This window comes from Babylonia areolata, chromosome 28 (genome assembly GCF_041734735.1).
Source record: "Babylonia areolata isolate BAREFJ2019XMU chromosome 28, ASM4173473v1, whole genome shotgun sequence".
Lineage (NCBI taxonomy): Eukaryota > Metazoa > Mollusca > Gastropoda > Neogastropoda > Buccinidae > Babylonia > Babylonia areolata.
In genome coordinates this window covers 25,047,280-25,066,531 of record NC_134903.1, presented here as the reverse complement: position 1 = coordinate 25,066,531, position 19,252 = coordinate 25,047,280, and the positions used below count along the sequence as shown (strand labels likewise).

General features: G+C 44.9%; 1 protein-coding gene across 4 annotated transcripts in view; it reads right to left on the bottom strand.

Moving 5' to 3' along the window:
• The window catches only part of LOC143302114 (E3 ubiquitin-protein ligase mind-bomb-like), a 54,107-nt gene that overhangs the window by 22,055 nt on the left and 12,800 nt on the right, over positions 1–19,252 (bottom strand). For all 4 annotated transcript variants that reach the window (XM_076616650.1, XM_076616652.1, XM_076616651.1 and 1 more), the window contains 7 exons: positions 18,378–18,549; positions 17,238–17,344; positions 12,528–12,728; positions 10,234–10,358; positions 8,672–8,779; positions 5,005–5,109; positions 3,583–3,760 (listed from right to left, as the gene is read on the bottom strand). In XM_076616650.1, the coding sequence (XP_076472765.1) occupies positions 3,583–3,760; positions 5,005–5,109; positions 8,672–8,779; positions 10,234–10,358; positions 12,528–12,728; positions 17,238–17,344; positions 18,378–18,549 (996 nt within the window). The remainder of the gene's footprint in view (positions 1–3,582; positions 3,761–5,004; positions 5,110–8,671; positions 8,780–10,233; positions 10,359–12,527; positions 12,729–17,237; positions 17,345–18,377; positions 18,550–19,252) is intronic.

Here is a 19,252-nt window from a genome sequence, read left to right as displayed (position 1 = left end):
TTGTGTTTCCCTAAACATGGGGCATTATTCTGTTATGTTCTGTTGTGTTTCCCTAAACAACATGGGGCATTATTCTGTTATGTTCTGTTGTGTTTCCCTAAACATGGGGCATTATTCTGTTATGTTCTGTTGTGTTTCCCTAAACAACATGGGGTATTATTCTGTTATGTTCTGTTGTGTTTCCCTAAACAACACGGGGCATTATTCTGTTATGTTCTGTTGTGTTTCCCTAAACATGGGGCATTATTCTGTTATGTTCTATTGTGTTTCCCTAAACAACACGGGGCATTATTCTGTTATGTTCTATTGTGTTTCCCTAAACAACACGGGGTATTATTCTGTTATGTTCTATTGTGTTTCCCTAAACAACACGGGGCATTATTCTGTTATGTTGTGTTGTGTTTCCCTAAACAACACGGGGTATTATTCTGTTATGTTGTGTTGTGTTTCCCTAAACATGGGGCATTATTCTGTTATGTTCTGTTGTGTTTCCCTAAACATGGGGCATTATTCTGTTATGTTCTATTGTGTTTCCCTAAACATGGGGCATTATTCTGTTATGTTCTATTGTGTTTCCCTAAACATGGGGCATTATTCTGTTATGTTGTGTTTCCCTAAACAACACGGGGCATTATTCTGTTATGTTCTATTGTGTTTCCCTAAACAACACGGGGCATTATTCTGTTATGTTCTATTGTGTTTCCCTAAACAACACAGAGCATTATTCTGCTATGTTCTGTTGTGTTTCCCTAAACATGGGGTATTATTCTGTTATGTTCTATTGTGTTTCCCTAAACAACAAGGGGCATTATTCTGTTATGTTGTGTTGTGTTTCCCTAAACAACACGGGGTATTATTCTGTTATGTTGTGTTGTGTTTCCCTAAACAACATGGGGTATTATTCTGTTATGTTCTGCTGTTTCCCTAAACAACAGGTGGATTTTCTGTTATGTTCTGTTGTGTTTCCCTAAACAACACGGGGCATTATTCTGTTATGTTCTATTGTGTTTCCCTAAACAACATGGGGCATTATTCTGTTATGTTCTATTGTGTTTCCCTAAACAACACGGGGCATTATTCTGTTATGTTTTATTGTGTTTCCCTAAACAACACGGGGCATTATTCTGTTATGTTCTATTGTGTTTCCCTAAACAACATGGGGCATTATTCTGTTATGTTCTATTGTGTTTCCCTAAACATGGGGCATTATTCTGTTATGTTATAATGTGTTTCCCTAAACAACATGGGGCATTATTCTGTTATGTTATATTGTGTTTCCCTAAACAACATGGGGTACTATTCTGTTATGTCTACCAAGACAACATGGGGTATTATTCCATTATCTCTACTCAGACAACATTGGGTATTATTCCATTATCTCTACTCAGACAACATGGGGTATTATTCTGTTATCTTTACCTAAACAACATGGGGTATTATCCTGTTATCTTTACCTAAACAACATGGGGTATTATCCTGTTATCTTTACCTAAACAACATGGGGTATTATCCTGTTATCTTTACTTAAACAACATGGGGTATTATCCTGTTATCTTTACATAACATAAATACTGTACTTCAAGGGAAGGCCAAAGGATTGTTTAATAACATAAATACTGTACTTTAAGGGAAGGCCAAAGGGTTGTTTAATAACATAAATACTGTACTTTAAGGGAAGGCCAAAGGGTTGTTTAATAACATAAATACTGTACTTTAAGGGAAGGCCAAAGGGTTGTTTAATAACATAAATACTGTACTTTAAGGGAAGGCCAAAGGGTTGTTTAATAACATAAATACTGTACTTTAAGGGAAGACTAAAGGACGGTATAATAACACATGTACTGTTGGTATAATAACACAGATACATTACTTTTAATTTTTTTTTTTTTTTACTGTACTCCTATACTGTGTGTACATGTATTACATGGACCACACACACACACAACCCCACCCCCCCCCCCCCTACACACACACACACACCAACAACAACAACAACTACAACACACACACACACACACACACACACACACACACATTTTCCTATCTTTTTTTTCTCTTTCTTTTTGTCAGAAAGTGTGGAAAAATAAGGGAAATGAAAAAAAAAGGAAGGTGAAGTTTATGACTGCATAATAGCACACACACAGACACACATACACACAGACACAGACACACACACACACACACACACTTCTCTATGTATACATGTATGTATGGCCCAGTGGTCACCTGCCCATCAAGGAAGCGAGAGAATCTGAGCACCTGGCCATTGAATCCCACAGTGGCCAGTACATTCTCGCCCTCCACTAGACCTTGAGTGGTGGTCTGGACGCTAGTCATTCAAATTAGATGATAAACCAAGGTCCCGTGTACAGCACACACTTGGTGCACACAAACACACACACACACAAACACACACACACACAAACACACACACAAAAAAAAGGCAACAAAAGGGATGTCCTTGACAGGAAAACAAATTCACTTGCTGACCAAAAAAAAAAAAAAAAGAAAAAAAGAGAAAAAAAAGAGAAAACAAAAGTGTGGCACTGAAATATGACCCCGGGAAAGCAGCACAGATTTCACACAGAGATAATCTGTTGTGACAAAAAGCAAGACAATACAATACAATACAATGCAATGCAATACAATACAATACAATGCAATGCAATACAATGCAATACAAGACAGGACAATACAGGGCAATGCAATGCAATGCAATACAATATAATACAATACCATACAATATAAACATAATGCAATGGCATACCATGCAATAATATATAAACATATTGCAATGCAATACGATACAATGCCATACAATACCAAGCAATAAAAAACAATACAACACCATACAATACAATGCAATAGGATAGAATACAATACAATAAAATACAACATCATACAACACAATACAACACAATACAAGCAATGCCACTGAAAGAAGGCAAATGATGTGACAACAAACTACAACAACAACAATAACAAAAAGCCTCTGGCCCCGTTTGGAGCAGAATATGTTGGGGGAAGTGATGAAATACAACACAATACTACACAATACCATACAATACAATGCAGCATCATACAATACAACACCATACACCATACATACACCATACGTGGAGTGATGGCCTGGAGGTAACGCGTCGCCTAGGAAGCGAGAGAATCTGAGCGCGCTGGTTCGAATCACGGCTCAGCCGCCAATATTTTCTCCCCCTCCACTAGACCTTGAGTGGTGGTCTGGGCGCTAGTCATTCGGATGAGACAATAAACCGAGGTCCCGTGTGCAGCATGCACTTAGCGAATGTAAAAGAACCCACCGCAACAAAAGGGTTGTTCCTGGCAAAATTCTGAAGAAAAACCCACTTCGATAGGAAAAACAAATAAAACCGCACGCAGGAAAAAATACAAAATAATGGCTGGCGCTGTTGTATAGCGACGCGCTCTCCCTGAGGAGAGCAGCCCGAATTTAACACAGAGAAATCTGTTGTGATAAAAAGGAATACAAAAACAAATACAATACAACACAATACAAGCAGTGCCACAGACAGAAGGCAGATGACATGACAGCAAACGTCCACTGACCCCGTTTGGAGGAGGAGATGTCGGGGATGGCAGTGAGGGAGGGTTCTGACGGTGTCCTGTACGTGGTGTGCACTGAGGAACAGCTGACGGGGCTGATCAGCCATCGTCGCCCGTCAACCTCCACCCTCAGGTCACCGTCACCATCAATGTCCACGATCCTGCCCGTCTTCCCCAGCACCTGTCACAGTTATCCCCCTTGTCACGGTCATCCCCCTTGTCATGGTCATCCCCCTTGTCAATGTCCATGATCCTGCCCGACTTCCCCACCACCTGTCACAGTTATCCCCCTTGTCACGGTCACCCCCCTTGTGCATGTCCACGATCGTGCCCATAGCACCTGTCACAGTTATCCCCCTTGTCACAGTTATCCCCCTTGTCATGGTCATCCCCCTTGTCAATGTCCACGATCCTGCCCATAGCACCTGTCACAGTTATCCCCCTTGTCACGGTCATCCCCCTTGTCATGGTCATCCCCCTTGTCAATGTCCACGATCCTGCCAGACTTCCCCAGCACTTGTCACAGTTATCCCCCTTGTCACGGTCATCCCCCTTGTGCATGTCCACGATCGTGCCCATAGCACCTGTCACAGTTATCCCCCTTGTCACAGTTATCCCCCTTGTCACGGTCATCCCCCTTGTCAATGTCCACGATCCTGCCCGACTTCCCCAGCACCTGTCACAGTTATCCCCCTTGTCACGGTCATCCCCCTTGTCAATGTCCACGATCCTGCCCCTGACTTCCCCAGCACCTGTCACAGTTATCCCCCTTGTCACGGTCATCCCCCTTGTGCATGTCCATGATCCTGCCCGACTTCCCCAGCACCTGTCACAGTTATCCCCCTTGTCATGGTCATCCCCCTTGTCAATGTCCATGATCCTGCCCGACTTCCCCAGCACATGTCACAGTTATCCCCCTTGTCACGGTCATCCCCCTTGTCATATGTCCATGATCCTGCCCGACTTCTCCAGCTCCTGTCACAGTTATCCCCCTTGTCACGGTCATCCCCCTTGTCAATGTCCACGATCCTGCCCCCGACTTCCCCAGCACCTGTCACAGTTATCCCCCTTGTCACGGTCATCCCCCTTGTCAATGTCCACGATTGTGCCCACAGCACCTGTCACAGTTATCCCCCTTGTCACGGTCATCCCCCTTGTGCATGTCAGGGGCTACAAATTCCATCACAGATCTACACAAAAGACAGGCATTGAACTCAGGAAGGAAGGAAGGAAGGAAGGAGTAAAAGAAGGAAAGAGGGAAGGAAGGAAGGAAAGAAGGAAGAAAGAAAAGAGGGAAGGAAGGAAAAAAGAAAGGAAGAAAGGAAGGAAGAAAGACAGGAAGGAGGGAAGGAAGGAAGGAAGAAAGAAGGAAGGGAAGGAGGAAGGAAGGAAGGAAAGGGAGGAAGGAAGAAAGAACTGACTGACCTGCTCCATCTTTTCGTTCCATCCTCCATGGCCCACTTGGAGTTCCACGGCCGCGTTGTAACTGTCGATGATCTGGACAGTGTCGCCCTTACTGAACGTCCCCAACTGTCAACAATACAGTGATACCCTTACTGAACGTCCCCAACTGTCAACAGGACAGTGATACCCTTACTGAACGTCCCCAACTGTCAACAATACAGTGATACCCTTACTGAACGTCCCCAACTGTCAACAATACAGTGATACCCTTACTGAACGTCCCCAACTGTCAACAGTACAGTGTCACCCTTACTGAACGTCCCCAACTGTCAACAATACAGTGATACCCTTACTGAACGTCCCCAACTGTCAACAATACAGTGATACCCTTACTGAACGTCCCCAACTATCAACAATACAGTGATACCCTTACTGAACGTCCCCAACTGTCAACAATACAGTGATACCCTTACTGAACGTCCCCAACTGTCAACAATACAGTGATACCCTTACTGAACGTCCCCAACTGTCAACAATACAGTGATACCCTTACTGAACGTCCCCAACTGTCAACAATACAGTGATACCCTTACTGAACGTCCCCAACTATCAACAATACAGTGATACCGTTACTGAACGTCCCCAACTGTCAACAGGACAGTGATACCCTTACTGAACATCCCCAAATGTCAACAATACAGTGATACCCTTACTGAACGTCCCCAACTGTCAACAATAGTGATACCCTTACTGATCGTCCCCAACTGTCAACAGTACAGTGTCACCCTTACTCAACGTCCCCAACTGTCAACAGGACAGTGATACCCTTACTGAACATCCCCAACTGTCAACAATACAGTGGTTCCCTTACACAACGTCCCCAACTGTCAACAATAGTGATACCCTTACTGAACATCCCCAACTGTCAACAATACAGTGATACCCTTACTGATCGTCCCCAACTGTCAACAGTACAGTGTCACCCTTACTCAACGTCCCCAACTGTCAACAGGACAGTGATACCTTACTGAACGTCCCCAACTGTCAACAATACAGTGATACCCTTACTGAACGTCCCCAACTGTCAACAATACAGTGATACCCTTACTGAATGTCCCCAACTGTCAACAATACAGTGATACCCTTACTGAACGTCCCCAACTGTCAACAGTATAGTGATACCCTTACTGAACGTCCCCAACTGTCAACAGGACAGTGATACCCTTACTGAACGTCCCCAACTGTCAACAATACAGTGTCACCCTTACTGAACGTCCCCAACAGTCAACAGTATAGTGATACCATTACTGAACATCCCCAACTGTCAAGAATACAGTGATACCCTTACTGAACGTCCCCAACTGTCAACAGGACAGTGATACCCTTACTGAACGTCCCCAACTGTCAACAGTATAGTGATACCCTTACTGAACTTCCCCAACTGTCAACAGGACAGTGTCACCCTTACTGAACGTCCCCAACTGTCAACAGTACAGTGATACCCTTACTCAACGTCCCCAACTGTCAACAATACAGTGATACCATTAGTGAACGTCCCCAACTGTCAACAGGACAGTGATACCCTTACTGAACGTCCCCAACTGTCAACAGGACAGTGTCACCCTTACTGAACGTCCCCAACTGTCAACAATACAGTGATACCCTTACTCAACGTCCCCAACTGTCAACAGGACAGTGTCACCCTTACTGAACGTCCCCAACTGTCAACAGGACAGTGTCACCCTTACTGAACGTCCCCAACTGTCAACAATACAGTGATACCCTTACTGAACTTCCCCAACTGTCAACAGGACAGTGTCACCCTTACTGAACGTCCCCAACTGTCAACAGGACAGTGATACCCTTACTGAACTTCCCCAACTGTCAACAGTACAGTGTCACCCTTACACAACGTCCCCAACTGTCAACAGGACAGTGTCACCCTTACTGAACGTCCCCAACTGTCAACAGGACAGTGTCACCCTTACTGAACGTCCCCAACTGTCAACAGGACAGTGTCACCCTTACTCAACGTCCCCAACTGTCAACAGGACAGTGATACCCTTACTGAACTTCCCCAACTGTCAACAGTACAGTGTCACCCTTACTCAACGTCCCCAACTGTCAACAGGACAGTGTCACCCTTACTGAATGTCCCCAACTGTCAACAGGACAGTGTCACCCTTACTGAACGTCCCCAACTGTCAACAATACAGTGATACCCTTACTCAACGTCCCCAACTGTCAACAGGACAGTGTCACCCTTACTGAACGTCCCCAACTGTCAACAGGACAGTGATACCCTTACTGAACTTCCCCAACTGTCAACAGTATAGTGATACCATTACTGAACGTCCCCAACTGTCAACAATACAGTGTCACCCTTACTGAACGTCCCCAACTGTCAACAGTATAGTGATACCCTTACTGAACGTCCCCAACTGTCAACAATACAGTGATACCCTTACTGAACGTCCCCAACTGTCAACAATACAGTGTCACCCTTACTGAACGTCCCCAACTGTCAACAGTATAGTGATACCCTTACTGAACTTCCCCAACTGTCAACAATACAGTGTCACCCTTACTGAACGTCCCCAACTGTTAACAATACAGTGTCACCCTGACTGAACGTCCCCAACTGTCAACAATACAGTGTCACCCTTACTGAACGTCCCCAACTGTTAACAATACAGTGTCACCCTGACTGAACGTCCCCAACTGTCAACAGTACAGTGTCACCCTTACTGAACGTCCCCAACTGTCAACAATACAGTGATACCCTTACTGAACGTCCCCAACTGTCAACAGGACAGTGATACCCTTACTGAACGTCCCCAACTGTCAACAATACAGTGATACCCTTACTCAACGTCCCCAACTGTCAACAGGACAGTGATACCCTTACTGAACGTCCCCAACTGTCAACAATACAGTGATACCCTTACTGAACGTCCCCAACTGTCAACAGTACAGTGATACCCTTACTCAACGTCCCAAACTGTCAACAGGACAGTTATACCCTTACTGAACGTCCCCAACTGTCACCAAGACAGTGTCACCCTTACTGAGCGTCCCCAACTGTCAACAATACGGTGATACCCTTACTGAACGTCCCCAACTGTCAACATGTAATACTATCTGGACGCTATATATATATATATATATATATATATATATATATATATATATATATATATATATATATATATTCATCTATTTATTGATCTTTTATTCATATATTTATATATGTTTAAGCAGACTGGTAACTAGACTCTCTGGTCCGACAAAGTGAACAGCAGCCACAGCGATCAGAAACAGCAACAACAATGCTAGTGTTTCTTATCAAACATCACTGATCTTGACAACGAACAATTCTCTTTTCCGTGCAGCATTTGCACAGCGTTTGTCTGTATGTTGCTTAGGCATCTGCTCTGCCCCCAAACCACTTTAATGAGGAAAAAAAATTGTATTAAAAGCAGATGTGGTGTAGAGTGTATGGATTAGCCTGCACACTTTGACGCCTCCTTGAAAGTGAAGCTGAATCAAACGGAAGTGACAGAGGCAGAGAAATATTGATGGATGGCATGACACATGTCGGTGTGTTTCAGTGTGATTGACAAGTACTGTTGTACCCTACTTACTTGCTGCACAGTAATAAACAAGACATCAGAGTTACCCGACTTACCCGCTGAAGAACGCTGCGAACCACGGTCCACCCTCGGGCATCTTCATACTGCACTCTGAGCACCGAGGAGCTTGGGAAACCGACAACCGTACCAACCTCCTGCATACACTGTCAACATACACACAGCAGCCTCCTGCATACATTGTCAACATACACACAGCAGCCTCCTGCATACACTGTCAACATACACACAGCAGCCTCCTGCATACACTGTCAACATACACACAGCATCCAAAAGTAAGCATTTTTGTGCTCACTCGTCTAAATGCAAATCTATTAAGAATCTCTTTCAAGTCACTGATGAACTTTTTGGTCATTCTAAACATCTTGTTTCCCCTTCAACAACCTCTCTTTCTGATCTTCCTGATAAATTCTCATAAATGATCACAAAACACACCTGATGATCACAAAACACACCTGGTGATCACTATGTGGTTCGTCCGTCGGAATCGACGAGGACCATCTAGTCATCCTGGGGTGGGTGGGTTGGGCTCTGTGGGTGCGCAGATGACTGGTCAGGCCAATCCGCGCCCAGAAGGTTCTGACACAGTGTGGACAGGGGATGGTGGCGGCTGTCGGGGACTTGCTGGCACTGCTTTTCCTGGCCTGTCTGCGTTGCTCTGCTGCAGCGATTCTGTTGGCCTCACAGGATTTGGCGCCTTTGTGGACAGCTGAACGCCACTTTGGTCTGTCCATTGCATTCAGCTCCCATGTGTCGTGGCTGATGTTGTAGGCCTTCAGAGAAGCTTTCAGAGTGTCTTTGAAGCGCTTCTTTTGGCCTCCATGGGAGCGCTTGCCATGTTGGAGTTCACCGTACAGCAGTTTCTTGGGGAGCCGGTGGTCTGGCATGCGAACTACATGGTCTGCCCAGCACAGCTGGGCCTGCATCAAGATGGTGTAAATGCTGGGCAAGTTTGCACGAGTGAGCACCTCTGTGTCAGGGATCTTCTCTTGCCACTTTATGCCGAGAAGTTTTCTGAGGCTGGTGGTGTGGAAGTGGTTCAGCTTTTTGGCGTGGCGTTTGTAGACCGTCCATGATTCACATCCATAGAGCAGTGTGGTGAGAACTATGGCCTTGTATACTTTGAGCTTCGTTTCCAGGGTGATGCCTCTCCTGTTCCAAATGTTCTTATGGAGTCTGCCAAAGGCAGCGCTGGCTTAATGATCACAAAACACACCTCATGATCACAAAACACACCTGATGATCACTACACACCAGATGAAAACTACACACCTCATGATCACAAAACACACCTGATGATCACTACACACCAGATGAAAACTACACACCTCATGATCACAAAACACACCTGATGATCACTACACACCAGATGAAAACTACACACCTCATGATCACAAAACACACCTGATGATCACTACACACCAGATGAAAACTACACACCTCATGATCACAAAACACACCTGATGATCACTACACACCAGATGAAAACTACACACCTCATGATCACTAACACACCTCATGATCACTAACGTTAACACCTGATGATCACTAACACAAACACACCTGATGATCACTAACACACCAGATGATCAGTACATACCTGTACCATTCCGTCGTTCCAACCACTGGCATTTTCTTTCTGCAGTTTGCGGAAGGTGTCCAAATCAACGTCGGCCTTGACCTTGTCACTGGCCTTCAGGTGGACATGGTCAGGGTTCAGCACATCTGACAAACACGTAAAAAAAAAAGAAAATGTATTTCTCCCTCATGCATTTTTTTTCTCTTTTTCTTTTCAAATTTCTTCAAAAAGGTAACAAAACAACAATGAACCCTTTCTGTGCTAAGTCTGTTTAATGCTCAGTGCCAAGTCTATGCAATGCTCAGTGACGACTATTTGCCCAGGGATGTTTTGGTCATGGATGGTCATGATTTTTTCTTTAAAAGCAAGCAAAAAGTAGTAAATGAAAGCATACATAACCTTTACTTTTTTCTGAAAGGAAAATGAACACATTGTCCAGCCATGAAAATTTCACATGAATTCAATGATTCTATGACAGAAAAATTGCTACAATGCATTGAAGGAAACTCCCGTCCTGAGGCACTCAACGGGTTAATGATTCTTGTCATACAGCACACGGCCCTATGTTGTGCAACGCAGTACACTCTTCATGTTTCACTGACACATCTCATGCACTGACACCACACACACTCACACAACAGCCATGCACACTCACACACACAGCATGTGACATTGCCACTGAAGCGACTGGCAAACACATATGTATTTGGAAACTTGTTTCTAATTTGCTCAGTTTTGGAATGTTACACACACTGACTGGTAGAGAGTTCCAAATTTTTCGGGCAGTGAAACTAAAAACGTTCCTGCTTTCTATGCAGTTCATTGTATTTGCAATATTCAGACAAGGGATGTTAAAACATCAACAACAAAAATATATATAGACAGATATATATATATTGTATTTGTATTTCTTTTTTTTATCACAACAGATTTCTCTGTGCAAAATTCGGGCTGCTCTCCCCAGGGAGAGCGCGTCGTTACACTACAGTGTGACCTTTTTTTTTTCCCTGCATGCAGTTTTATGTTTTTCCTATCAAAGTGGATTTTTCTACAGAATTTAGCCAGGAACAACCCTTTTATTGCCATGGGTTCTTTTACGTGCCCTAAGTGTATGCTGCACCCGGGACCTCAGTTTATCGTCTCATCCGAATGACTAGCGTCCAGACCACCATTCAAGGTCTAGTGGAGGGGGAGAAAATATCAGTGGCTGAGCCGTGATTGGAACCAGCACACTCAGATTCTCTCGCTTCCTAGGCAGACGCGTTACCTCTAGGCCATCACTCCATTTGTATATATATATACATATATCTATACATATCTATATCTATATCTGTATATATATATATATATCATCAGAACATCCAAAAATGTATTCACAGATGTATTTGTTTGTCACTAAAGGATGTCAATTCTTTTTACAAAAAAATTCTTCTCAAACAAACAAGTGCATGTAGACACACTCATACAATGCCATGCAATACAACACAATACAATACAACACAATACAATACAATACAATACAACACAATACAATACAACACAATACAATACAATACAACACAATACAACACAATACAATACAACACAATACAACACAACACAATACAATACAACACAATACAATACAACACAATACAATACAACACAATACAACACAATACAATACAACACAATACAATACAACACAATACAATACAATACAATTACGATGCAATACAGTACATGATCATCTTCATTAAAAAAAAAAAAGAAAGAAAAAAAGATCAACATTTCTTAAATCCAAGCTGAAGAGATAATCTTGGCCTTTAACATTTTTTCTTGAACACACACACACACACACACACACAATACATACATAACACACATACACATACAACACACACACACACAAAATACATACACAACACACATACACATACAACACACACACACACAAACATTACCCCTCCCTCACTCCCCCCCCCCTGTGCCTCCCCCTACACACACACATTACCACCCCCACCCCCACATACATCACCCGCCCCTCCAAAAAAACCAACTAACATCCCACCCCACCACCCACCCACCCCCCAAAAAACACACCAAAACACATCCCCACCCCTATAACCCCCCTCCAAAAATTCCTCCCCCCATCGAGCAAATCCCCTCCCCCCATCCCCATCCCCCCCCCTGCCCCAACTCTCCCTCAGCAAACCCACCCCACCCCCCCAAAAAAACCAACAAAAACAAAACAAAACAAAAAAGCCCCCCCCCCCTTCCTGCTCCCCCCCCCCCCCCCCACCAACCCTCCACACACACAACAAAAAAAAACTGACCGAGGCGCGGAAGGTGTGTGGGGTAGAAAGTTCCTCCGCTGGCGTTGTTGGCCGCCACCAGGTCCACTTTGCCCTCTGCTCCAACCCTGTAACCCAGAGTGCTGTCTGGCTTGTGGTCCCACTGCACCCGCACCCCCCCTCGATAGTGACCCCCGGAGAATGTGCCCACGTCCACGATCCGACCCCGTGACCCCGCACGACCTGCAAGACAGTCAGGTGCTTTTGTTTTGTTTTGTTTTTGTTGCTCTTGTTGTTGTCGATGTTTTGTTTTTGTTGCTCTTGTTGTTGTCGATGTTTTGTTTTTGTTGCTCTTGTTGTTGTCAATTTTTTGTTTTTGTTGTTGTTGTCTGAGCGTGCCTACATCCACAGTCGTTGTTAACAAATAGTAAAGAGTGGTTACTCTCTCCATTCACAAGGTACACAACTTCAAGTCAGTGCTGCTTGCGCTGCCGATTCACCTAGCACACAGGTAAATAAATGGTACACTGGAACAAACCCAGACACTTCCTAAAAAGGAATTCCCGGGCCTGTCCTTATACCAATCATCTGACATGTGCACACAGCAGCAAAGACAGAAGAAATGTGCAAACACAAATAAGCTTTTATTCAAGACTGGCATAGCCTCTTTAATCCTGAACAAGCCACACAGAACACACAGACAACACAGAGTGTTGTTTTTGTTGTTGCAGATGTTGTTGTTGTTGTTTCTGTTGTTGTCTGAACGTGCGTGTATCCATGATCTTTCCCCACAACCCATGCTACGATCAGGTGGTTTGTTTCATTATATTTTATCTTATTTTGCTTCATTTCACCTTATTTGTTGTTATTGTTATTGTTGTTGTTGTCTGAACATGCCGATACCTGCAATCTTTCCGTGTGACCCTGTGCAACCTTCAAACAATCAGGTGGAGGTTTTTTTCTTTTCTTTTTTTGTTGTTGTTGTTGTTGTTGTTATTGTTAGAATGTCACCATGTGAAGATCTTTCCACACAATACCGAGTAAACCTGTACAAATGATCAGGTGCCTTGTTTTATTTCATTTGACTTTATTTCATGTTGTTATTGTATCATCGTGCCCACAATCTTTCCACCGAGCCACTGGTCAAGGGTTGGGTTGGTGTTTTGTTTTGTTTCTTGAGGGGGGCGGGGGGGGGGGGGGGGGGGTCTTTTGTCTAGGCGTGGTCACAGTCACTAGTCTTTACACCCGTCATGTGAAGGGGCTCATGTTGTGTTTGTGTGTGTGTGTGTGTGTGTGTGCGCGCGCGCACCTAGAGCTGACTTAATCAAGATTTTGCGCCTTTTAAATATTATTAGTAGTAATAGTAGTATTTTACGTATTTTTCTTTTTTTCTTTTTTTACTTTATTTTTTTGATTAATTTTTTTTTTTTTTTATAATTTTTTTTTTTTCTCTCTAGGCCTGACTAAGCGCGTTGGGTTACGCTGCTGGTCAGGCATCTGCTTGGCAGATGTGGTGTAGCATATATGGATTTGACTGAACACAGTGACGCCTCCTTGAGCTACTGATACTGAAACTGATACTGTTATAAATGTTCTGATTCCATTTAGCCTGCAAATTGTCACGTGAAGGGGCTTATGTTGTTATAAATGTTCTTGTTCTTTTTGTTGTCTGAACTGTTGTTGCTGTTGCTTTTGCTGTCATCCACTCCGGTAGCTTTGAAGTGACAAAGGACTTCTTCGTTTCAGAATTTCTGTAAATGTTAGATCTTTAGAACTTCAGATGCTTTAGACCACGTGTTGCAGAATACAGTATCATCTAATAAGCGTAACCAGGAATTTACAAATGCAACAGTACTGTTTTTACCATCACATGAAAGCATCAGTACCACCAACTGTGAACTACCATCACTGTCAACATCAGTGAGGCAAAACTGTTCCCACCAGCAATGGAAATGCTGTTGAGTCATATTTATGTTGAACTTTACTGAAAACCACAACCAAATCCATTTTCTGTATAAGAAAAAAAAAAGAAAGAAAAAAAAAACATAAGTAGGTAAAATTCAGCAATGGCATTCAAAGATATTATGAACACACATCCTGTATAATTCACAAGAACATTAACCTGTGGTGGATGATATGATATGAGGTATGGTAGTTCTCTTTAGCTGTCAATCAGAGATAATGTCTTAAAAATTCAATTTTTGATTCCTCCAGAGCGTTGTGTTTTCATCCTCACCCACCCCTAAATTTTCATGAACATACAACAAAATCAGTATTACCAGTGAATGGAAAAAGTGAGAAACAAATACCAAGACAAACTCTGTGCTCACTCTTACAATGTACATTAAGTATAAAATGCTATGCCTAATTCAAGTGTCTGGAACACTTTCAAACTGTACACACACACACACACACACACACACACACACACACACACACACACACACACACACACAATACTTACAGACACAGATTCCTAACCGATATGTCGTCCAAATGCAAAGCCTAGTGAATTGATCCTTCTAATAGAATTACAGCCAAGGCTGGTGAAATTTGTTCATGAATATTTCTCTTCTTAATATGCTCATGTTTATGTTTCATTGTGTCTTATAAACTTTAAGGTTTTATGACAATAAAAAGTATTCTATTCTATTCTATTCACATACATTTCATTTTTCCACGTTTTCTTTTCTTTTCTTTTTCTTTTTTTGTTCAGAGGTAATCTTATTTTCTTTGACCAAAAAAAAAAAAAAAAAAAAAATAGTGCCAGTTCTATTGTATTCGATGTCCAAAATATTCAAATACCCATACATGCACAAACACACATACTCATGCACAGACAGAAACAGTCACACAGACAGACAGACAGACACACACACACACACACACACACACACACACACACAAACACACACACACACACACCTGCACTGCCCCCCTCCACACACACACACAATTACAACCCCCTTCCCCCCACACACAAACACACAACCATCCCTGACCCCCCACCCTACCCACCCACACACACATAAACACACACACACAACCACCCCCCTCCCCCCCCCACCCCACACACACACGTACATAAACACACACACATAACCCCCACCAACCACACACACTCACACACACACTTAAACACACACACACAACCACCACTACCACCACCCCCCCCACACACACACACATAAACACACACACACAACCACCACCACCACCACCCACACACACCTACACACTTAAACACACACACACAACCACCACCACCACCACCCTCACCCCCACACACACACATAAACACACACAAACAACCACCACCCCTGCCCCCCCCCCCACACACACACACATACACCCCCCCCCCAAACACACACACACACAGATAAACACACACACACACACACACACACACACACATAAACATGCACACACAACCCCCCCACCCACACACACACACACACATAAACACACACACAACCATCACCACCCCTCACACACAAACACAAACACATAAACACACACACAACACCCTCCCCCCCAACACACACACATTATCACACACACACAACCACCCCCCCCACACACACACACACCTAAACACACACACAACCTCCCCCCTCCCCGCCCCCCCCCCCCCCCCCCAACACACACACACACACACACACAGTGTGTACAAACCATCCTGGTTCCCAAATTTCCAGTGTGGACCTCTCATCACCCCCCCCCCCCCCCCCCCACACACACACACACACACACATACACAAACACACATCCCCCCCCCCTACACACACACACATATACACAACACACAATCCCCCCCCTCCCCCCACACACACAAACACACAACCCTACCCCCACCCCCCCACCCCCCACACACACATACACAAACACACAACCCCTCCCCCCCCCCCAACACACACATAAACACACACACACAACCCCATCCACCAACCCCACCCCCAAACACAAGAGTGTACAAACCATCCTGGTTCCCAAATTTCCAGTGTGGACCTCTCATCATCCCCCTCCGCCCCCCACCCCACACACACACACATAAACACACACACACAACCCCACCCCCCACACCCACCCCCAAACACAGAGTGTACACACCATCCTGGTTCCCAAATTTCCAGTGTGGACCTCTCATCATCCCCCCCCCCCGCTCCCCCCCCCCACACACACACATAAACACACACACACACAACCCCACCCCCCACACCCGCCCCCACACACAGTGTGTGCAAACCATCCTGGTTCCCAAATTTCCAGTGTGGGCCTCTCATCATCCCCCCCACACCCCCACACACACACACAACCCCACCCCCCACACCCGCCCCCACACACAGAGTGTACAAACCATCCTGGTTCCCAAATTTCCAGTGTGGACCTCTCATCATCCCCCCCCCCCCCAACACACACACACATAAACACACACACACAACCCCACCCCCCACACCCGCCCCCACACACAGAGTGTACAAACCATCCTGGTTCCCAAATTTCCAGTGTGGACCTCTCATCATCCCCCCCGCCCCCCCCCCCCCCCCACACACACACATAAACACACACACACAACCCCACCCCCCACACCCACCCCCCCACACAGAGTGTACAAACCATCCTGGTTCCGAAATTTCCAGTGTGGACCTCTTATCACCTCCGCCCCCCACCACCCCCCCCACACACACACACATAAACACACACACACAACCCCACCCCCCACACCCGCCCCCACACACAGAGTGTACACACCATCCTGGTTCCCAAATTTCCAGTGTGGACCTCTTATCACCTCCGCCCCCTTCACCAGACCGAACACCTTGCATCGCCGGGAGGCGTTACGTGGCGCTACCTTGGTCCTGTAACATCGTGTAACCACATCATGTAACGCACACTGTTACACACGCACACTGAGTGACATCTACTAGAGGCGTTACATGGCGCTACTTTGGTCCTGTAACATCGTGTAACCACATCATGTAACGCTCACTGTTACACACGCACACTGAGTGACATCTACTAGAGGTGTTACGTGGCGCTACTTTGGTCCTGTAACATCGTGTAACCACATCATGTAACGCTCACTGTTACACACGCACACTGAGTGACATCTACTAGAGGCGTTACATGGCGCTACTTTGGTCCTGTAACATCGTGTAACCACATCGTAACATGCTCACCGTTACCCACACACAGAGTGACATCTACTGGAGGTGTTACAAAGTGGCACTTTGGTCCTGTAACACGCTCACCGTTACACACACATTCAATTCAAATCACGTTAGCTGCTGGTCAACAAGAACATGAAAAATGGTGGTCGTAATACAATTCCCTTTAATAAGGGATCCTTGTTTTTTGAAACCCAAGCTCCAGTTATTCATGCAATTGCTCTTACTCATACATATATGGAGTCTCCCGTCAGACTGACGGATGAGTAGGCAGGCAGGCTTATCTGTCGGTGTGTGTCCTCATATGGGAGAAGAGGCCGATTCTCTTCTTACACATACACGCACACATTAAAAGCCTTCAATAAAAGTGCTACTACAAAATGCACATGCGCTTACAAATGCTCACGTATGCATTCACATGCATATGTTTGCTTACACACAGACACAGACAGACAGAGGCACAGACACAGATACAGACACACACAGACACACACACAGACACTCACACACAGACACTCACACACACACACGGCACACACACACACACACACACACTCACACACACACACTCACACACATGCACACACATGCACACGCACGCACACACACGCACACACACACACACACACACACACGCACACACACACACACACACACACGCACACACACGCACACACACACACACACACACACACACACACACATGCACACAAGACACACTTACAGTTTACAATCATCGGTGACGTATCTCATGAAGTAGTGCCCTCTGTCGTGGCGGTCATTGTGGTAGCAGAAGGAGCACAGGTCGTAATCCGTGCAGTCCAGGCATTTCCAGCGGATACCGGTGATGCCCACCTCCTGGCAGGCATCGCAGTTCACATTCTCGTGTCTCACACCTGTCACACACACAGCAAAAAATGTTGACAGCAACTTTAAAGACATGAGCTGGTATGGGGAGGCAAGAGTCATGAGATGCTGGACAGGCCATCAGCAGTACAGAGTCCAACGTGTACTGTCATGTGTGCTGTCTAAAAACTACTTTGTCACGAGTGTGGAGCCTAAAATCCGCTTTGTCGTGAGTGTGCTGTCTAAAATCCGCTTTGTCACGAGTGTGCTGTCTAAAAACTACTTTGTCACGAGTGTGGAGCCTAAAATCCGCTTTGTCGTGAGTGTGCTGTCTAAAATCCGCTTTGTCACAAGTGTGCTGTCTAAAATCCGCTTTGTCACGAGTGTGGAGTCTAAAATCTGCTTTGTCGTGAGTGTGCTGTCTAAAATCTGCCTTGTCGTGAGTGTGGAGCCTAAAATCCGCTTTGTCGTGAGTGTGCTGTCTAAAATCCGCTTTGTCGTGAGTGTGCTGTCTAAAATCTGCTTTGTCACGAGTGTGGAGCCTAAAATCTGCTTTGTTGTGAGTGTGCTGTCTAAAATCTGCTTTGTCGTGAGTGTGCTGTCTAAAATCTGCCTTGTCATGAGTGTGCCGTCTAAAAACTGCTTTAACACAAGTGTGGAGCCTAAAATCTGCTTTGTCGTGAGTGTGGAGCCTAAAATCTGCTTTGTCGTGAGTGTGGAGCCTAAAATCTGCTTTGTCGTGAGTGTGCTGTC